At 49.8% G+C, this 21,421-nt stretch overlaps 8 protein-coding genes across 8 annotated transcripts; 4 read left to right on the top strand and 4 right to left on the bottom strand.

The window, feature by feature from the left end:
• Positions 1-1,688: 1,688 nt before the first annotated feature.
• On the top strand, positions 1,689-3,640 carry BGW36DRAFT_396773 (transcriptional regulator medusa; the record flags this gene model as incomplete). The annotated part of the gene is made up of 3 exons (XM_046218211.1): positions 1,689-1,728; positions 1,782-3,208; positions 3,260-3,640. The coding sequence occupies 3 exons, from the start codon at positions 1,689-1,691 to the stop codon at positions 3,638-3,640; spliced, it is 1,848 nt and encodes a 615-aa protein (XP_046073683.1).
• A 1,216-nt stretch (positions 3,641-4,856) lies between these two features.
• BGW36DRAFT_295064 (bifunctional tryptophan synthase) lies at positions 4,857-7,218 on the top strand (the record flags this gene model as incomplete). Its single annotated transcript, XM_046211145.1, has 3 exons — positions 4,857-4,992; positions 5,102-5,405; positions 5,472-7,218. 3 exons carry the CDS (start codon positions 4,857-4,859, stop codon positions 7,216-7,218), a joined length of 2,187 nt encoding a protein of 728 aa, XP_046073684.1.
• A 379-nt stretch (positions 7,219-7,597) lies between these two features.
• Positions 7,598-9,676, top strand: BGW36DRAFT_407035 (vacuolar ATP synthase subunit B; the record flags this gene model as incomplete). The annotated part of the gene is made up of 8 exons (XM_046219025.1): positions 7,598-7,729; positions 7,759-7,843; positions 7,904-7,923; positions 7,978-8,013; positions 8,063-8,224; positions 8,280-8,596; positions 8,644-9,137; positions 9,188-9,676. The coding sequence occupies 8 exons, from the start codon at positions 7,598-7,600 to the stop codon at positions 9,508-9,510; spliced, it is 1,569 nt and encodes a 522-aa protein (XP_046073685.1). The 3' UTR covers positions 9,511-9,676.
• Positions 9,677-9,807: 131 nt separating this feature from the next.
• BGW36DRAFT_426895 (uncharacterized protein) lies at positions 9,808-10,533 on the bottom strand (the record flags this gene model as incomplete). Its single annotated transcript, XM_046220330.1, has 3 exons — positions 9,808-9,851; positions 9,932-10,315; positions 10,383-10,533. 3 exons carry the CDS (start codon positions 10,531-10,533, stop codon positions 9,808-9,810), a joined length of 579 nt encoding a protein of 192 aa, XP_046073686.1.
• A 1,080-nt stretch (positions 10,534-11,613) lies between these two features.
• On the bottom strand, positions 11,614-13,901 carry BGW36DRAFT_396776 (uncharacterized protein; the record flags this gene model as incomplete). The annotated part of the gene is made up of 5 exons (XM_046218212.1): positions 11,614-11,773; positions 11,825-11,886; positions 11,935-12,740; positions 12,797-13,325; positions 13,419-13,901. The coding sequence occupies 5 exons, from the start codon at positions 13,899-13,901 to the stop codon at positions 11,614-11,616; spliced, it is 2,040 nt and encodes a 679-aa protein (XP_046073687.1).
• A 1,475-nt stretch (positions 13,902-15,376) lies between these two features.
• BGW36DRAFT_293530 (DnaJ domain protein) lies at positions 15,377-16,324 on the bottom strand (the record flags this gene model as incomplete). The annotated part of the gene is made up of 2 exons (XM_046211008.1): positions 15,377-16,131; positions 16,192-16,324. 2 exons carry the CDS (start codon positions 16,322-16,324, stop codon positions 15,377-15,379), a joined length of 888 nt encoding a protein of 295 aa, XP_046073688.1.
• Positions 16,325-17,458: 1,134 nt separating this feature from the next.
• Positions 17,459-18,100, bottom strand: BGW36DRAFT_358727 (uncharacterized protein; the record flags this gene model as incomplete). Its single annotated transcript, XM_046213994.1, has 1 exon — positions 17,459-18,100. One exon carries the CDS (start codon positions 18,098-18,100, stop codon positions 17,459-17,461), a length of 642 nt encoding a protein of 213 aa, XP_046073689.1.
• Positions 18,101-18,830: 730 nt separating this feature from the next.
• Positions 18,831-20,201, top strand: BGW36DRAFT_358728 (putative amid-like NADH oxidoreductase; the record flags this gene model as incomplete). Its single annotated transcript, XM_046213995.1, has 3 exons — positions 18,831-19,634; positions 19,691-20,014; positions 20,070-20,201. The coding sequence occupies 3 exons, from the start codon at positions 18,831-18,833 to the stop codon at positions 20,199-20,201; spliced, it is 1,260 nt and encodes a 419-aa protein (XP_046073690.1).
• Between the last annotated feature and the right edge of the window lie 1,220 nt (positions 20,202-21,421).

Genomic DNA, 21,421 nt, shown 5'->3' on the forward strand with positions numbered 1-21,421 from the left:
ATGAACTACCGATAATTCCTTCAGCCCTGAAGCTGCATGGCAAGAGAACAAACTAAGGAAAAACCGTGGAGCAGCAAGCACCTTCCGCCAGCTCGGAAGGGCTAAAAGTTAGCGCGGAAACAGTGGGCGTGGGCAGTGGACAGCAGTGGGCAGCAGTGGTGGCACTCGCACTTGCGCTCGCACTGGCAGCTGCCCCCTCCTTCCTCCGGGATCCCTGCCGCCTGCCGCCTGCTACCTTAGGACGTCCTGCTGCTAGTGCAGGATATATGCCCTTGCCTTCCCGCCCTCCGGCCTCCTCCTGTTCTTCTTCCCTCCTCACACCACCACCCTTTATATCCCTCCTCAATGACGTGAAGAAAAAATACCAAAACCCCCATTTGTCCTTTCTAGTTCCACCCCACACTCGCTATTACGCTCGCTTTGCAACTGTAATACATTCGCTATTCATCGCTACAGCAGAAACTCCCCCCCCTCCGGATTTCTCGCTGTTCTAATTAATTAATTACGACACAAAGGAAGGAAGAGAGAAAAATAGTGAAAAAGAAGAGAAGGAAGGAAGCAAGAAGAAAGAAAAGAAGAGAGAAGAGAAGAAAAGAATAAAAGTGTGCCGACTGAAATCCATCACGACAAGACCGCTGTACTTGGAACGACTCGACTCCACGCCATACGCCGACGACAAGCCCAGTTTATATATACACCTCGGCCAGGCACCGCCTCGATCTATCGGACCCACCAATCCTGTTGTGATCATCCTGCGCTCTGGACGTGTATTCACCCCGCGGTTGACATCGTTGCGAATCACCGTCAAAGGAAGATTGTTTGCCAACGGTCTCTCCGCTCAACCAGATCAAGGTTCGTTCCTCTTCCCTTGTTTTCCGCGACTTGTTTGTGGAACTTTTTGCCTTGCATTTCAATTCCACCGCCCTCTTATACTCTTCCTCCTTACATCTGGACGAATTCCCTGCTCGCCCTGCGTTACACCCACGTTGAACGTGTACCACGGCATGCCCGCGCTCGCGTTCTTCAGCCTTGACCAGTGTGTTTTGTGGGTGAACGTTCGTTCTGATGGAATTCAACTTCGTATTATGTTTTGTTTTGCTTTGACGTCACGCGCTAGTCGCCCACGCTGTGTTTGCCCCTGTGGATGCTGTGTAGGTGCTAATTTTCAAACAGAAAATCATATCTGCCAATGCGACCCGTGTGCTGAAAATCTGAAACCCTTCTATTTTCGTCCCACAGCTGCATCGCTCTCGCAGTTCCGATAGTATTCCTGAGAATCTTGCATGCTTCTTGATCCTCAGGTGCCATCAAGCCTCTAGAGACTCGTTCTGTCTCTGCCACTCGCTTAGTTCCGGAAAGTCGCTCTCGTGTCTTTCCATCTTTCAGTCGCTCCAATTGTATTTTCAGTCGCTCGCTTTATCGAAAAGAAAAACAAAATCCGTTGATCACTTGTTGCACCTTGTGCAACACAGTCAAGCTGGCTTACTCAACGATTCCTCGTGTTCAAGTAAGCCGTTCTTCTTATACACCCAACGATGCAAGTTGTTCTAATTCAAGCTCAGTTCAACTCCGATTTCCAGACTCCGCTGATATTTGACGAGTCTGCGGACTTTTCGGATCCTGAAGAGTCAAAATTCGCCGGGGCTTTTTCAGACGGCCTTTTGGCCAGGTCTGACCTCAGTCTTTCGATGTCTGGCTTCGACAAGACACCCTATCGCGGCTCAGGAGGTACGTTTTATGGTTCTTCAATATCCTGTGGAAAACTGACATGGTCACTCTAGACTTCAATGATTCCGTACCCAGTTTGCCCGACAATGCCTTCGCCTACAGTCAAGGGCTCTACATGACCCAGGTTTATGCACCGTCCCAGGAGGATCTCGGCAGTCCCGATACCGACAGCCTACAATATCCCCCTCCACATGGCTACGCAGGCTCAACGTTTGAAGAGGCTCATTCTCCTCTCTTTGACTCGGTTGCGACTACTTCCCCAGAAGTTGTGTCCTTTTCTCCGCACAGAGGCTCTGAGAATAGCGAGGTCTGTGTTCGTGTGCTGTCGCCCTTCGACTTGCACTCGACTGCTCGTGCCATCTTCATTTCGTTCGGATCTCGGCAGTGCGAATGCAGTGTCAATGTGCTATCCAACCAGCCTTCTTTCAGCTATGACTTTTTGGCTAAAGTGCCCACTTTCGCCTTGACCATGTCGCCGTCATTCGATGTGTCATTGCACCTAGTGATTGACATACCAGCTGCTAGCGGCCCGATTATGCTGCAAGTTGGTGTCTTTACCTATGAGCAATACTTGCAACCCCGCATCGATGACTCCAAGAAGAGAAGTCTGTCCGCATTTTCTGAGAACACTGCTCTACGCCCAGCCAAGCGTCATTCAGCCCACGAAATGGAGACCAAGCCGGAACATCACACCCATGCACGGTCAGCATCATACTCCCCGTTCATGCACACCCCAGCAACTACCAGCACTTTACCCGGCCATAGCTCCCCTAGTCTCGCCTATGATTTCCTCGCCCCTCCTACCCAAGTCTCCTACACCTCACTTCAGGCAGTCCCCCCTGTGAACACTGCCTGGAGTCCTTCAATGTCGACCACCAACACCCCAGCCCCGGCTGTTGCCATCTCTACTCAGGATCAGACCCCTACCTTGATTCGTACATCGACATTGCAGCAAGGCCATGGCTTGGGCTCCTCACCTGCCTTCAACCCATATGCTATGTACCCTTCTAAGGCTGTTTTGAAGCTCAATGGAGATCTCGATGCGATGGCCACGGGTTGGAGTGATGAAGAAAAAGTTACACAGCGCCGTCTGGTTCAATTCACGCGCTCGCAAAGCGGTAGCACTATTCATGCCGATTTCAAGCCTATCTCCCCGCAGGAACGTGCTCCTAACAGCATTTGCATCAGCTGCATTGCTTGGGAGGGCAAGAACGAGTGCTTCGTCACGAGCGTTGACACTATTTATCTTCTTGAGTCCCTCGTAGCTGTTCGCTTCACGGTCGAGGAGAAGAACCGCATCCGCCGCAACCTGGAGGGTTTCCGTCCGCTTACAGTGTCAAAGACCAAGGCCGATAGCGAGGAGTTCTTCAAGGTCATCATGGGCTTCCCTGCACCTAAGCCACGTAACATCGAGAAAGATGTCAAAGTCTTTCCCTGGAAAATTTTGTCTCTCGCCTTGAAGAAGATTATTGGCAAATACGTAAGTATTTCTTTACCTTGGATCGCTATCGTTGCTAATTTAAATTTCTAGTCTGCGAGCTATTCGTCTACTGCTGGAGCGCTTTCCGCCACATTGAGTGCTAGTCATTCCATAGGGTCGGACATCGGGACTGAGTCCCAAAACCCATCGTCTCCGCAGTCGGTGTCTGAATCCACAACTTCCAGTGTCTATCCTGTTAGTTTCACATCTGCCAACCTGTCACCAGCTATGATGCAGACAACATCCAGCCTTGGCTCTGATTTCAATACAGCCATGGCTGTTTCAGGTCCCGACTACTCTACGTTGCCAACAGCCTACGGATACGATGCGTCTTTCCAACCTAACCCGATGATGGCAAACGAGCCGTCGTGGGATTTTGGTTCGTCTTCTAACCCGGAAGATTTCGACTTGACGTCAAATATCCCATACTAGCACGGCTTAGGCAACGTCCTGAATCGCGTCACCTCCAGCTGCCATTGGAGATGGACACCATTGTGGATTCTCACCGCTTCCTTTTTATTACCTTTTTGTTCCTCTTGCACTGGCCTGCATTTCCCACGAACTTCACGTCCACTACTGTCTATCCTTAATATACCCAGCGATAATGTGTTTTAGAGACCTACGAGTTTCCTTCAGTCATTCCTTAATACCATCCGAAGCGAAGGCGTTTTGTCATCCTTTCCTTGAATGTGATACCCGGAACATGATTTGTTCCACCATTTCCATGAATCATGCCACTCCTTTCATGAGTTCATATCTGCATGCCCCGATGCTAAAATAGTTTATGTCTGCATTTTGAGCGTTGCTTGTCTGATTCACTGTTTTTCATTTGATCTGTACGCATCGGGAGCAAAAGCGATCATTCCTTACCTGCATCTGTTGCATAGCGTGGACGTGCTATGGAAGTCATTCCTTATATACCTTGCATTTTGGGCCAGGTGTTGTGTTTTTTTGGTCGTTTGGTTTGACAGGCTGGCAGGCTTGTTCGACACGAGGATTTCACTTTTCGTGCAGTCTGCTTTTCGATTCCTGTTTATGCATATTTGGAGTTCTCGGGCTTTTTCGAATACAATTGCTGCTTATGCCTTGTTTGATTGGTTTGCTCTACAACAATGTAAGTTATTGTGTTGTTTGTTGTATCGGCGCCGGAAGCAATTATCGGCGCCGGAGAGTATTATTGGCGCGCCGATGACTACCATCGACGGGGATAATCATAATAGGATCAGCTGGTTTATCTTTATCTCCATGGATTTTATAGAATTTGAGACTTTCCATCAATTGATTTGCAGCCAACCCTGGCTTCTCTTTCCACGTCCCCTTGCATACGAGTTATCTCTGTCTATCTAAAGCTATCTTATCTCAAGTCACGTGCCATTGGCGATAGTGAAGATTGTGCCTGCGATAACGGTTGACGTGGGGTGTTCATTTTTTTGGTGACTCATCCGCGGCCGACTCAGGGCTACATATTGCTTGAAGCGACCGCTCTATTTCTCGTCTGTCCTCCTTCCTCACTATACACCCATATACCCCGTGCATGCTTGTATAGTGCCCTTTCTGTGTGAAGCAGACTCAGTCATTCTTTCCAGTACATTTCAGCATTCTTGGGTTACTTGCTAGACGTGGGGGACATTGAATCAAAAGTCTGGCAATGGAGGTCATCAAGGAGACCTTTGCGAAATGCAAGGCAGAAAAACGGTCTGCCCTCGTCACATATGTCACGGCTGGTTATCCTACCGTCGATGAAACTGTTGACATTCTTCTTGGTCTTGAAAACGGTGGAGCTGGTACGCAATTGACTCGTCCTTATCCTCTATCCCTGCACAATCAATTAATCGCCACCGCGCTCTACTACCAACTCGAAGGCTAACAAATGAATTTTTATTGTTTAATTAGATGTAATTGAACTTGGTCTCCCATTCACAGATCCAATTGCAGATGGCCCGACCATTCAAAAAGCTAACACACAAGCGCTGCTGAATGGCGTCACAATCCCGATGGTGTTGGACATCGTGCGCACAGCGCGAAAGAAGGGTCTCCAAGCCCCCGTTCTCTTCATGGGCTACTACAATCCTTTGCTACAGTATGGAGAAGAGCGTATGCTCAAGGATACCAAAGAAGCAGGCGCCAATGGTTTCATCATGGTCGATCTTCCTCCAGAGGAGGCTGTCAGGTTTCGAGATCTTTGCACCTCCATAGGGTAAGCTACGCTGGTGATTCCTTCCCGATTTTATTTTAATCATTTTCACTGACTACATTTATAAAGGCTTTCGTATGTCCCTCTCATCGCGCCAGCTACATCCGAATCCCGCATGAAGTTACTATGCAAGATCGCCGACTCGTTTATCTATGTGGTGTCGCGAATGGGTGTCACCGGAGCTACGGGTACATTGAGCACGGGTCTCCCTGACTTGTTGAAGCGAGTCCACCAATACTCTGGAAATATTCCTGCGGCACTTGGTTTTGGCGTCAGCACACGTGAACACTTCCTTGCCGTGCAGAACGATGCAGAAGGTGTTGTTATTGGTAGCCAAATCATTAACGTTCTTGGACAGGCTGCAGAAGGCCAAAGAGCGCAGACGGTCGAGGAATATATCAGCAGTGTCACGGGGCGTAAACTAGAGCGTGATGCGCAAGGTAAAATCGTCAATGTGAAGACGATTCTTGAGGTTGTTGAAAAGAAGGTTCCTGAGTCTAGTGCCGCTCAGCCTAGCACAGTTATTACTGATGGTGAAGCCGGTGCTGGTTCCGGGTCACAGCCTGGCTTAGCCGACCAAATTGACGCTCTCAATAACACAGGTGACCCTTCTGCCCTGCCGTCTCGGTTTGGGCAATTCGGTGGACAGTATGTACCTGAGTCACTTATGGACTGCTTGGCGGAGTTGGAGAAGGGTTTCAATGAGGCCAGGAATGACCCGAAATTCTGGGAAGAGTTCCGTTCATACTATCCCTACATGGGCCGACCAAGCAAGCTCCACCTTGCTAATCGCCTGACAGACCACGTTGGAGGCGCAAATATCTGGTTGAAGCGTGAAGATCTCAACCACACCGGAAGCCACAAGATTAACAATGCCCTTGGTCAGATTCTTGTTGCACGCAGGTTGGGCAAGACCAGGATCATCGCCGAGACGGGCGCTGGTCAGCACGGTGTTGCGACAGCCACATGCTGTGCTAAGTTCGGCATGAAATGTGTTGTCTACATGGGTGCGGAAGACGTTCGACGTCAAGCCTTGAACGTCTTCCGCATGAGACTTCTGGGAGCTGAGGTTGTCGCGGTGGAAGCTGGTAGCAGGACACTCCGAGACGCTGTCAACGAGGCGATGCGAGCCTGGGTCGTTGATCTTGATACTACCCACTACATCATCGGCTCTGCAATTGGGCCTCACCCTTTCCCAACCATAGTGCGGACGTTCCAATCCGTGATCGGAGACGAAACCAAACAGCAAATGAGCGAGCTTATCGGCAAGCTCCCTGACGCCGTTGTTGCGTGCGTTGGCGGAGGAAGTAATGCCGTCGGCATGTTCTACCCATTCTCCAACGACCCCAGCGTCAAGTTACTCGGAGTGGAAGCTGGCGGTGATGGCATCGACACCGACCGCCATTCTGCCACCCTGAGCGGCGGATCGATGGGCGTGTTGCATGGTGTCCGTACTTATGTTCTGCAAGACAAGAATGGCCAGATATCAGATACCCACTCCGTCTCAGCTGGTCTTGACTATCCCGCCGTTGGCCCGGAACTCAGCAACTGGAAGGAAAGCCAGCGAGCCAAGTTCATCGCCGCAACAGACGCCGAAGCATTCCAGGGTTTCCGTATGCTGTCTCAGCTAGAAGGAATCATCCCTGCTCTTGAGTCTTCTCATGCTGTTTTCGGCGCCGTCGAGCTCGCCAAGACGATGAAGAAGGGCGAGAATATTGTTTTGAACTTGAGCGGCAGAGGCGATAAGGACGTGCAGAGCGTTGCTGAGGAGTTACCCCGTCTTGGTCCGAAGATTGGCTGGGACCTGAGGTTCTAAAACTTATTAAGAATAATTTTCATGGTGTTAAACAAAAGCTGTGATGGTTTCGATGAAATATTAGTACGTTATTGGTTGTAGGAGAGATTTGTGATTTGTGTAATAAATCCGGGCACATTTTTCAGTTCAATAAAACAAGCCAATCCATCCTCTTAATCTAGTTTCTTGCTGGACGCCGTCAGATGATGGCATCAAATCACGTGATGCTGACGCAGGTAGCTTCGGGAAGCTCCCCACTATCCTATCCCAACGTGCTCAGTCGCTAGGCAGCGTGCTACATTCAACAGTTGTGTTTGTACGCAGCTGCTCTCTCTCTTTCGCCTTCACCACTCTTCTCAACCGCCCTCCTCTTCCGCGCCCGCGGAGGGTCCCAGCCAGCATGGCTCCCGAATTCGTTGATCCTCGTATGACCTCGATCAAACCTCGCATTCGTTACAACACCATTGGAGGCGTGAACGGACCGCTGGTCATTCTCGACAATGTACATTTGACAAACCAATACGAGTTTTGGGTTAGCAGTGGTGGCTAATAGGACGGCAGGTCAAATTCCCTAGGTATAACGAGATTGTATCCTTGACCCTTCCTGATGGCACGGAGCGGTCTGGTCAGGTTCTCGAAGCTCGAGGTGGGTGCTTATCAATAAAGTGTGCGAGAGAACGTGTGCTAAATTATTTGCGTTATATAGGCAACCGAGCTGTTGTACAGGTGCGCAGAGTGTGGTTTGAATAGAGCGACGGGCTGAAGTTGACTTAAATACAGGTATTCGAAGGTACAACGGGTATTGACGTGAAAAAGGTACTGTGCTTATGGATGGAAGTAAAATGTGTCTTGCTGATTTTATTAGACGAAAGTCGAGTTCAGCGGTCACAGTCTGAAGCTGGGTGTTTCTGAGGACATGTTGGGTCGTGTCTTTGACGGTTCAGGTCGTGCGATTGATAAGGGTCCTAAGGTGTTGGCGGAGGACTATCTCGACATTAACGGCAGTCCTATCAATCCATACTCACGAGTAGGGATATCCAAATGTTGACTTGTCAAACGGTTGTGTTGATGTTATCTTTCAGGTCTACCCCGAAGAAATGATTTCAACTGGTATCTCTGCGATCGATACCATGAACTCTATTGCTCGAGGACAAAAGATTCCGATTTTCTCAGCCGCCGGTCTTCCGCACAACGAATTGGCTGCCCAAATTTGCCGGCAAGCCGGTTTGGTCAACAGACCAACCAAGGACGTGCACGATGGACACGAAGAGAACTTTTCGATCGTCTTCGCTGCTATGGGTGTCAACATGGAGACTAGTCGGTTTTTTACACGGGATTTCGAGGAGAACGGCAGTATGGAGCGTGTCACTTTGTTCCTTAATTTGGCCAATGATCCTACGTATGTCGAGTTTCTGGTTCTGTGATAGTTTATTCTAATTGGAGCAGTATCGAACGTATCATCACACCTCGTCTTGCTCTGACAACGGCCGAGTACTACGCATACCAACTCGAGAAGCATGTGCTGGTCATTTTGACCGATCTAACGGCATACTGCGATGCTCTTCGTGAGGTGTCCGCTGCCCGTGAAGAAGTGCCTGGACGACGTGGTTATCCAGGTTACATGTACACTGATTTGTCGACAATCTACGAGCGTGCTGGTCGTGTCGAAGGCCGTAACGGTTCCATCACCCAGATCCCCATTTTGACCATGCCCAACGACGATATCACTCACCCTATCCCCGACTTGACGGGCTACATTACCGAGGGACAGATCTTCATCGATCGTCAGTTGTATAACAAGGGTATTAACCCGCCAATCAACGTCTTGCCATCGCTTTCACGTCTCATGAAGTCTGCCATTGGTGAGGGACGCACACGGAAGGACCACGGTGACGTGTCTAACCAACTATACGCTAAGTACGCTATTGGACGAGATGCTGGTAAGTCAAACGCACACACATATTCAAGACAGATGCTGACATTTGCACAGCTGCCATGAAAGCCGTGGTCGGTGAGGAAGCTCTTTCGGCTGAAGACAAGCTGTCTCTAGAATTCTTGGACAAGTTCGAAAAGTCATTCATCTCTCAATCCGCCTACGAATCGCGCAGCATCTACGACTCTCTCGATATTGCATGGAACTTGCTGCGTATTTACCCTAAGGACTTGCTCAACCGGATTCCCAAGAAGGTTCTGGACGAGTATTATGCTCGTTCCGGCAAGGGGCGCCGAACCGGCAACAAGGACACAAGAGACCACACAGCGTCGGAGCAGCAAACTCAATCCCAGCAACAGGAGAATCTGATCGATGCTTAATATATGTATTTATCGACAGTGTGAAGTGCGTTTTGTTGATTCCTTTCCATTAGTTTATCATCATATATACATTTGTGATACATACAAACCGACTCATCTTTAACACCGATTGATGTAATACTCTAAATAAAGTATAACCCTAGTATAATAAATGCCACCAACTTCCTCTTTTCAACAACACAAGCCGTCGTTCCCGACGACATACGCCGCCTGATCCTCAACCAGACTCGTATCATTATATAACGCCCCATAATCACCACGCTCTGCTCATCCCTCAACATCTCCCGCGCATCATCATCACACGTCTCCCCTACCGCCCTCACAAAACACATCCTCTGCTCCTGCGGTAGTGCCGAGTTAGTTGTCGTGGCATTCGCATCACCCTGATTGATAAACGTGTCATTACAAACTACCCCCATACCCACACTCTCACCACTACTCAAGTCCGTCCCGAGAATGATCCGCGTGAACAGCGTGAATATAGTCTCCGGCTGATACTCCGGCACGAGATAGCCGGCATCGTAAATACGACTGAACGAGAGATTCGCGGCCTGCCGCACCACACCGCCGACATACGTCGTATTGGCGACTATCGGCACGTAGCCAGCGGAATTGAACATGATAGAATAATTCTGTGCCGGCTTTGTCGCAGCAGCGAGCGCGAAGGACACGGCCTCCCTCCCAGGCCAGTTGCAGACGCAGTCTCCATCGCCGTATTTCAGGTTAACGCGTACGCCCTTGGCGAGGAGGGCAGAGAGATTGGCGATCTGGCCGCCGCGTTCGTAGCCGCCTGTGTTGTGGACAGCTGGGGCAACGGAGTAGCTTGTTTGTGTGAAATTCAGCGCCACGCCGATTGCGGATTGGAGGGGCACGGTGTTGAGGTACTCGAGCTACAGGCTCGAGGGGTATGGGTTGAGGGAGGGTTGGGATATGTCGTAGGTCTGGCCAGTCGAGGAAGGATGGAGCGTCTCTGCATTGGTTGATCTGCAGTGGAATATGTCGAATTTGAGCGGAAAGTTCCATTCAGTAGGTAAGGTGTAGACGTCGAATAAGCTGGTGGAAATACATATTCCTCGGTTAAAAGATCCAGAGATGCATTCTGTAATATATCGTTGTCAATTCGAGATTCGAAGAACTAGAAAAATGAGGTGATGGTGTAATTCTGCTCAATTGGTGATAGTGTATATGCAGGCATATTGATATACCCCGTATACTGTTGTTGCGACGAGTAGACAGTCTCGCAGGCTCCTGGAGGGGGAGATTAGAAGCGTATCGTGATGTTACTATTTCTTGGTGACGTGATAGTTTTGATGGTTGGATCGGAGGCTGAAGATGCTGGGAATTGTCCCTGTGTGGTTGACAAGAGCGTAAAAAGAAACCACGGGGGTAGGAGAGCAAGGTAATGCATTCTGATGTTTAATCATTTTCTCTCCTTGTTCTGCGTCTTTGTCAATCACTGTACCACTCAAAGCAACCAACATCAATAGACTAGTCCTCTCTGCTCATTTGACCGAGGTAAACCGTGTAGCTGAGTATTGTGTCACGTTGGCAGTCGACCTCTATCAGCGCCTCTCCGAGGTGTGGCGGGTGAGGGTTCGGCAATCTAGGACGAGAGATGAATGTAGTAAGAGTGGGTGAAGCCAGTTTACTGCTTTTGCACTTTCCAATGATTTTATATTCAAGAATGAATGGCAATGGAAGTGAAAATATGCAAGACTGGTGACGTGCAAATAAGGTGAATTGAGGTCTGGACTAGGCAAGATAAATACGTCCCTGCAGTTACATGTGCATATACGTTTATTCTCGATATTTATAGAATTTCATCCTCTCATCGATTCCGTGAGATCATTAACATTTGAAATAGTTACAATTCAAGTATGCAATTGAGCAGAAAGGTACCATAATAATCATCAGAGTAGCGTATATACCGCCAGGTATACGCCATCGCTGATGTGAACGCCCATAACTCCATTTCTCCATGAATCAGGCCGAAGAAGTCGAGCAGTAAAAATACCCACCGTATCGTCATAATATTAAACAACAGCAAGAAGAGTAGAGGGGGAATAATCGTGGCCGGAGTCTCATTCGAGATAAATTAATTCATCAATCTATCTTGGCTCCAGCGAGTCCTTTTGAGATGGTAAGGTTGTTCGATAGTCGAATGCGGGTCTTTTTAGATTGCTTTCGCAGCTTCTTGCGAGCGACCATTACCGGGACGGAAGATTTTGTTACGAGGTAGTTCGAGAATGAGCCGAGTAATACTCTGAGTGATGTTAGTACGCACTTGTTTGTTAATGGCAGGGAGATTGCTCACCCTTTCAGAGCACTGCGACCTCGGGATCCGAGAATCACTAGAGTAGGGTCTAGTCCGTCGATCTAGAAAAGTCAGATAGAGAATCATAAGCTTCTAGAAGGATATCTTACAGCCTCTGTCAGCAGATGCTTTGGACTACGACAATGGATAACCTCAACTGCAACGCGTACTTGCAGCATCGTCTTCCTCAATAGGCGAACACAGGTATCTGAAATATCTTCAATCGCACGAGAGCGGTCTTGCTCGGCTCGCGACAATGTACGCGAATCAACAGAGTTATTCCGCGAAGTAGCCTTGCTGTCGTTGCCGAAGTAGGCTGCTAGAGCGTTGGGGAGTAAGCTAGACGAGGCTTGGTATTTGAGTGCCGTTTTCTCGGTTTGCTTGCCTACAACATCAGTCGTGTGTTTGATGACGGTCGCGCCATCGCCAATTTGCACGCATGTATTAAGATCGACGCCAGAGGCATTCTCATCGGCGACCGCGTTAACAGCGAATAGCGTATCTCCATCACGCAGGATCGTTCCAATTGTCCACTCTAAAGCATAGACGGATTCCTCACTAAGATCTGTAGCAACCAAGTATTTCCGCTGCCGTCGAGATCCTTTTTCAGCTTCTTGCTGTAGACGAGGGAAGTCGCCGCGGATGATGGTTCGAATTGCTCGATCTGGAATGGATGTGTCGACGGATGATAGATGGATGCTCAGATTTTGGGCTTGTTTCAGATCCGAAAGGTCTTCTTCATCGTCAGAGCCCACTGGTGTGCTCATCCCAGATCCGTTATGATCAAAACTGGTATGAGGGTGAACGCCAGACCGCCTGGCTCCTGGCGACAATGTTGTCCGTCTGGGCCCTGGCGAAAGAACGGTTCTTCGCCCATTTGCTCCTCGATGTGTAACTAGCGGGCCGTTGAGTTCTCCTGTGAAAAGAAAATGAGTCAGCACGAACTTCAACGCCCAGATACCTGTAGCCTACGTTCTTCCTCGAGCTCGTTAAACAGACTCAGCGCACCGCCCACCCGAGGACTCCCGGGAGGCAACGGACCCGGTCCGCGCTTTCCACTCCAACCACCCGGCGGCATTGGAGATGGCGCTGGCGACGTCCCTGGAGAAGGCTCAACCTTTTCTTTACTCCTCCCACGGGGCTTGGCCGGGCCCTTGCGAATATCAAAGGCTTCATCGTCGGAACTGGTGTCTGCATCGCCGCTACTATCGGCAGAATCGGAGTTATCGTCAGCGCCATCGACTGTGTCTTTCGCAAGCCGTACATTTCTGTCGTCGTCGCCCGTCGTGCTCCGGTCGAAACTGATAGCGGTCGACACACCTCCATCGGAGCCGGGCGCAACGTCTGGCGACTCCTTGTTATCGTGCCCCATGCCGATGAATTTTCGGGCGGTTGTTAGGTAGCGACTGGGATGTGTGGGTTTCACGGATTGGTGTGCATCGGCTGCATTTGACGGTCTGCGGGAGTCTCGCACTATGCAGAAGTGGACAAACGTCAGCCCCTCGGTGCCCAAAAAACGTAGTCAATAATAGCACTTTTTAACTCATATCCACACCACGACTGCAAATCTCAACCCACCAACGTAATAGTGGACCTTACCTCCTTTTGTAGAGTGTCTGGCGGACGCGAAGTGGGGAACGCTTCCCTGCATGCCAAAGAGATAGCCAGCGTCAATGTCAATGTCGCGATCTTCCAGCTCCTTCTTCCTGCGTGCATGTGCCAGCTCGCTGACGCTGTCGGACGAGCGACGCTCCTGCTCGGGCTCATCGGCGTCAGTGTCGTAGATGCTGTCATCCCACTCAGACAGCAGGGTGTTTGTCCAGGGCGACGAGCTGGCCAACGGGCTGCTCATAGAGGCGCGCCGGGCAGCAGCGAGTGGGATCTTGCTCAAGGCTGCAATAGGCCCAGCACGCTGGCGGGCGGGGCCTGACGACGAGTCTTGCTGCTTGCTTCGGCTAGCCGGCGCGGGGCTAGTGCGGCGCTCCGCATGAGAGTGAGAGGCCTTGGAGGATTTCTGGCCGTCGAGCAGCTGCAAGATCTCCTTGCGATCTTGCTCAAGTGCCTGGGCCAGCGACATCGTGTCGGTTCAGGGTGACTCTTTTCTTCTTTTTGCAGTCAGCGCGCTAGTCGGGGGTTGGCCGAAATTTTATAACAAGCGCGACACCAGCAGACTATCCGCAAACGGGACAGCGACCGAGGGGGAGCAGGGAGGCGATCTCTCCCCGAGGTAACAAAGACTGGCTGTCGATTGCGGAGGATGGCGATCGCTGGCCTTGTCAGAAACGTCGGTTACTGCTGCTAGTCAGTACTAGGTGCTGGACATCCATTGAACATATGTCATTCTGCGACGATCACTCGCACTCACTTGCTCTGTTGTGAAGGTTGCAGGGTCGTAGAAACCCATCCAAGGATGCAGCTGTTCTGGTACGCGAGACTCAGCTTGATGAGCGCAACTAAGATGGCGCGAGGGAGATATAGAGAGATATAGAGAGAGAGAAAGAGAGAAAGAGAGAGACAGGGGAAGGCGACAAACAGAGAGCAAGAGGGAGTGTAAGCTGTGAGTGGCGGGAGCTCTCCGCTCCTTCCTGGGGAAGCTGTGTCACGGCCACTTCCTTCCTCGCAGTAGGCAACAACAGCTTAGCCAACACAGCATTAATCACAACAACAAATCATGCAAGACAATACTATGTTATGATCTCTTCTCTTCTCCCTCTCCTCTTCTCTGGGAGCCTTCCCTCTTAATATGGCGAATCATCTCCGCGCGAGGGATGCCAGCTGCTTGGCTCGCGGGGTAAAAAGAGGCTTGGAATGGGGACTAAAGGGCTCGGCATCGCGAGTAATCCAGTCGAGTCTTCTTTGAGCCCGCACGCCCTCTGTCTGGACTCTGAACAGTAAGGACGCTGTTGTCGCGGCCAGTAAGGGTCACAGCGAGCATGGAGCCGGTAGGGTAGGTAGGTATAGAATGTAGAGTCTACAGACCGCACTCGCCTACGTTTATATACAGAGCACGCTCTCGTCCACTCAATAAAACCCGCACTCTACACTCATCCTCGGATCGCTGAGCTGCGTCTGCTGCCCTGCGCTCATCTCTGCCCTCCGATGCGTATCAAAACGTGGCAAATAGTGTCCTCCAGCTGATGCCAAGCCGAGGACTAGCTGGCCAAGGCCTGGACTAGTGCCGCTGGTCGACTGCGTTATAAAATGGTGGCCAGTCACCGAATGGATCCGATCAGATGGCGCGAGGAATTACGTCTATTCGGCCTCTTTGCTTTTGGCTTGTCACTGCAGTGGCTGAGTGTGCAGTAGTGCGCATTTGTCATGATGGAATAAGACTAGTACAATATTAATAATAATCTGTCAATACCAGCTATCCCTAGCCCGAGATTAAGCATCACAAGTTCCCAATGTGATAATATCCCGTATAGTTAACATAGCCGATCCTTCGCCAGAACGCCGTCGCTGCCTCATGCAAGTTCCATTATCAACCGTGAAACAGTAGTATAGTAGTGGTATTCATTATTGTATCGCTGGCTCGAGTCAATCAATCCCCTCCTACGTTTTGGCACGCTTGGAACGCGCACTGCCTTTAGTCTGGCGCGCACCAACAGCTGCAAATGCTTCCTCCGGCGGCTCCTCCGCAGAAGACCGTTTCTTAGCTTTGCCTTTGGGTGCGTACTTGGCCTCGAGGTCGTCGAAAAAGTTGGCGGCCCGAGATTTCTGGCGTTGCTGGATCAACGCCGCCAGCGCGTTGTCATCTTCCTTGCTGGGCTTCTTTTTCTTATTTTTGCCCTTACCCTTCGCACCCCTTTCCTCCAGCTCCTTGGCAGCTTCCTCGGCCTCTGCTGCTTCATCCTGGGCGTGCTTCAGCCTTTTCTTGCGTTTGCTCTCGGATTCTGCTGTGTACTTTTTCCAAGCCTGGACCTCTTCGTCCGCAATCGCCTTGTCGATGATGGCGCGGAATCGCTCGTCATCGTCAATCACGCTGCTGAGCATGATGACCTCGTACACACGGTCCAAGTCGCCTTCAAACTGCTCAAAGGCGGCCAGTAGATCCTCTCGCTCCTGATCCGAGCCCTGGTACTCTTTCTTAATCTTGTCTATGGCCGAGGCATCGACCATCCCCGAGAACTGCTCCTGGTAGAACTGCGCCCAGTCAAAGTCGTCATCTTCCAGGTCGAGAGACTCAGATGTGTTTCCAGTAAGATCGTAGCGGCGGCGGCGGCGGTCGTCGGACAGAATGGCGTAGGCGAATGCGATTTCTTGGAATTTCTGCTTGGCCTCATCTCTAGTTTCGGGGGATGCCTTGTCTGAGAAGTGAGATGATGAGTATTCTTTCCTGGGCACTTTCTGTCAATGGGGATTCATACCCGGATGGTGTTTCAGGGCCTTTTTCCGGTAGGCGCTCTTGACCTCGTCTGCCGATGCCGTCTGTTTGATATCAAGGACCCCGTAGGGGTCGATGGAGGCGGGTGGGTCGCCCAGAGCTTCGTCGTTGGACATTTTATCAGTGTTGACTGGGTGTAGTCAGAGAGAGAGAGAGAGAGAAGATAGACTACGCGCTCTGCCGCTCGCGGGGGACGCGCCTCAGCCCCACCGATTAACTCCTTCCTCTCGCCTTCCACTGTTAACTTGCAGTTCTCTCGATTTACTAATTGTCTCTTCATTGAATCAATATTATAGCAATATCCGAAAAATACATCATTCGTGAATTCAATAATGTCATTCCATTCATCTTTTAATATTGACAGGTCATCCTAGTCGTTTCCCCTCAACCGTATGTCTGGTGCCATATAAAACGAGGGCTTAAGGACTATAATTTACAAGCTTCTCTAACCCGCACCCGGTCGCAACAATCTTGTCCTGTAATTGAAATTAGCTTGACTACGAGCCAAATTGATGTATCTTACCAGGAGGAATTGTGTCAAACATTCGTTTTGCGTCGCTGATGTCGATGTCGAGGGCTGGCGAGAATTGGTTGACGGCGGCGTTATTAACCAAGCCGTCAAGCTTGCCACTAGTTTCTAGCTTCACGGCGTCGACTGCTGCGGGCGATGCTGGAGGAGGAGGTGACGTCTAGAACGAGCAGTCTGATAGAGGGCAGTGGTTCACGTACTGCCATCTTGTAGAGACTTCGCGCGGTTGCGAAGACTCGCAGACCGCGAGATCGGAAGGCTGTGTGAGCGCGGAGCCAATGCCGCTGTCGCTGCAACCTGTTATGAGGACGTTTTTTTGTTGAGACATGCTGGGCGATTTTGGGATTTAGAGAGACAGAATCGTAACTGAGAACGTGGTGTTTATTGTGAGGGGTGAGGACAAAGGAAAGCGACGGCCTGACTGTGCTGTAAATTAAGGAATCGCACCTGCCATCACTGACTGGCTGTTCGAACAGGCTAGATATGAACTATCTTGGGCACGATAATTTTGGTGGGCTCAACGTGAAGGAGTCGAGTCTATTCTCGGAATGAGTTGTTCAATAACATTTGAACATCCCAGAATAATCACAACTTTGCCCTGAATTAGGCCAAGAATATATCTGACAAAGTGAAGTGTATTATCTTCCTCACCGCCACAGCAGTTTATTACAGCAACCGCTAATACATGATTGCACCGGCGATACATTTCAAAAATAATCAATCAATCATGCTTGGGGACATCTTGCTCCGGTTCGTCCTTCTCCTCCGCGGCAGCAGACAATGGCATCAAAAAGTTCGTGATAATCCCACCAAGGAACTTCTCATCGACCCACTTCACAAACGAATAAAACGCCCAACCCCACCCCCAAAACATTATACCCATCGATCCTGTCACCAGCAGTACGGGGCCGAGAACCAGCAACGAGAGCAGAGCCCAGAGAAGGGTGGCCACCGCCGCGAACAAGAGCACACCGGCTAGAAACACGAGAAGCGGCACGCCACAGCATATCAACTGGCAGATGATAAATGTAGCAGCCATGGGCCTTGACATGGCCTTCTTATAAACTGCCTCTCGCCGATGCACCGGGAAGAATCGTGTGATTAAGCCCTTTACATAGCTCTCGAACTTGTCCATGAGCGACTGGGCCAGCCCCGAGAAGGAGAACGAGACATCGGGCATTTCGTCATCTTGAGACCGAGCATTTTTCTTGTCGTCTGGAAATTCTCCGGGAAGCGAGACGCCGGTCAGCGAGCTGGTTGTCTGGTCGATTTGTTGTTTGGGCTGTTTGACGGTGCCGGCTGTCGTAGAAACACCCCTGGCGGCTGTACCGGCGAGACCGCCCGTCGCCTTGTTCAGCGACATGGTGAGATGAATGCGTGACAAAGGGGTTGAGTGTCATTTTCAGCTGCGGTCAGAGAATAAATAGAAGACTTGATCGAGCTTGGATTTCTTGTTTTGACCTGGCGGACCTTGACGTATGACAGGCGCTGGCAGCCAATCGTTGCCGCCCATGACCTCATCGAACGCCTCTATTTACACTCCTACACTCTTCGCCCTTTTAAGATGGACCAATATTCGACAGCGTCTTCGAAGTGGAAGCAAATATCATCGTGACATAGCCTACTCTGAATTTGCCAGAACGCGCGAGGCAGGTGTCTTTTACACTTTTATGCCCTTCTGGCGTCTGCAAGCCGGCTCGGACTCGGTCTTCGGGGGGTAAATGCTTCTCCGAGCGATCGCGGCGCCATGACTGTCGGAGGGTACGTACTGCAGACACTACGCGCCATCTTATCTGATCTTCTCGATCGGGACTGGTTATGGGATATTTACGCACTATCCGAGACTCAGCCAATATGATCGTTGACTAGTAGTCTAGTGTGCACCTAAACCCCGCGGACATTCCATCGGGCTCGGCCTGCGGACGGAGGTAAGGCTCGTACGAGAGCCACGAAGTAGAAGTTACAGGCAGCAGTTATTAATCCGCATTACCTTCCGGCAGCTAATTGTTTTAATAAATCCAAAGGTAATCACTCCTTAGTCTCTCCCTTCTGCATTTCACACTCCCATACTACTGCATATGTAATATCCAGACATGGCGAATGATAAGCTGAGGCTTGGTGTCAAAATCATCCAGGTCCTGTTTCCTTTTGCTTTTGAGATCATTCTACAGCGCCTTCGAGCTCTCGCCCATTCATGGACCTACCGTGCCGTACCGGACCCTAAAGACATTGTTGTGATCGGCGGGTCGTTCACAGGCATTCATGTCGCGCGTCGCCTTACTGAAAGCATCCCCACGGGTTACCGGGTTACAATGATCGAGAGGAAATCGCATTTCAACTATCTCTTCAACTTCCCTCGTTACTCGGTTCTCGCTGGCCATGAAGAGTATGCTTTCATACCGTACGATACGCTGTCAAATGCTGCACCAGAGGGCTCATTCCGCCATATGAAAGACACAGTGACAAGCATCAAAGATGGTCAAGTCTATCTACAGTCTGGTGAGACTGTAGATTTTGCGTACCTGGTTATTGCCACCGGATCAAAACAGAGTCTGCCGTCAAAGGGCGTTGCTACGGAAAAGGAAGACGGGTGCCGGGAGCTTCAAGAGGTACAGAATGACATCAAAGCCGCTACCCGCATTGCTGTCGTTGGAGGCGGTGCAGTTGGCGTCGAAGTCGCGACAGATATCAAATATTTCTATCCGGAAAAAGAAGTTACGATTGTCCACTCAAGGGATAGGTTGCTACATCGATTCGGGCCAAGACTGCATGAGTATGTGTTGAGCCAGATGCAAGAAATGAGAATACATGTGCGTCTGAAGGAGCGGCCTCTGATTATGAGAGAGGAGAACACATTACTGTTTTCCAACGGGGAGCGGGAGGAATATGACTTGGTCGTCAGTGCAGCTCCACCGCGCTAATAATACTGAATTGATCCCTAACGATCAGATAGTTGCCTTGTGCTGGCCAGACGCCGAATTCCGCCATCATACAAGACCTAGCCCCCAGTGCGATATCCCAGCAGACAAGAGAAATTCGAGTCAAACCTACATTACAGATCATGGCAGATTCGAAAGAAGAAGACTGGTCATCATCTAACACTTTTGCTATCGGCGATGTGGCCGCGACCGGAGGTGCGAAGATGGCACGTGCTGCAGTGTTTCAGGCAGAAGTCATTGTTCAGAATATCCTAGCCATGATTAGTGGAAAAGAGGCATCTAGTGTATACAAGCCGCGCTCTGACATAGAAGGAAGCATCAATTTGAGTTTGGGAAAGGTAGGGTTCCGTTACCTAGATAAAATGATGACCGAGGTACTAATGCCCACGCTAGGACCATGCGGTACTATATACGGAAGATGATGACGGCAGTGATTATCTGATACCCGTGAAATCAGGCCAGGAGGACCTAGAGATTAAGAACGGATGGAGGATGCTAGGTGGGAAGTTTCCAGGAAATAAGTAATTCTTCAATGTGGTATCTTTCCTAGCATTCTGTGTACAATGTAGATAGATATTTTCACTCCGACCCAATCAATTAAAGCTGAGCATCACGATCAACCATGATATATTGCAGATTAATGAGTAGGATATATTCGGGGCCTGACACTCTTCATGATCATCGATGTGTTTCATCCTGGTTGGCCAAACCGATTCCCTGCATTAGTAGATCGTCTCTAAATCTCATTAGGGAAATCTGCTAAATATTGTCGAGGAATGGAGCTGGGCCCTGGTGGGTTGTCTATTAATTTTTCGTCACCTACAGGCTGGACATGGACAATAAACCCGATTACTTTGCTATCCACTGCACTATAAGCTGAGGACCTCAATCTTATCAACTTTGTACTGACTAGGAAGGCTTCCCCTTCTAACAGATAGTTGTATTGAATTCATTTACTTAACATCACTCGACATTCCTCGTTACCGCAAGCCGACACTGTTTGCCTGTCAACTAGTTACTGAAGATGACCTCTTACCTAAGCCTTCCTTCAGAATTTCGCGAGCAAATATACCAATATATCTTTTTGGACCGTTACGTTCCAGCAGCATATTTCAGGTACTTATGTCTCGTTCCGCAAAGGGTGTAAGAGAATATAAATATAAATTCCAATCTTTCTTCCCGGCCATCTTACGTCTCAATAAACAAGTCCATGCCGAGGCGGATATTCTCTCTATTATACTACTCGCTTTTCACATAGCCAAATATAAGAATCAGAAGGAACCTCAAGCTCCCGCTCATTGCGAAGTGAATTTTCTCGACCATTGTCTTAAACCAAACGAATTCAAGAATACGTACTTAAATACATTCCTGAAAATCGAGGAGTTACGCGTCTCAATTATCACCCATGAGCGCAAGCCTTTCCTTCCTCTTACTTGCCGATTGCAAGAAGGACTCATGTTGATGTCGCCATGGATAAGTCAATGAATAAAAGCACTCTTTTATAATTCAAACTATTCACTCTCATCAGAAATTTTCAAATCTTACGTACTTTATGTATACGAACGTTCTTGTCTACTTAATGGAATTTCAGCAATAGTCCTATCTCCTTTCATGAGGAATAAAGTCACCGAGCTCTCTCCCCCTTGATCATCGCGCGCCCTGGGGATGTCTTCAACAAATGCAGATAGCACTTCGCTGCCGCCTTGATCCGATTTCGTAACCTTAGCTGAGACAAAGGCCCCTGG

This window comes from Talaromyces proteolyticus (assembly GCF_021365285.1).
Source record: "Talaromyces proteolyticus strain PMI_201 chromosome Unknown BGW36scaffold_5, whole genome shotgun sequence".
NCBI classification, from domain to species: Eukaryota; Fungi; Ascomycota; class Eurotiomycetes; order Eurotiales; family Trichocomaceae; genus Talaromyces; species Talaromyces proteolyticus.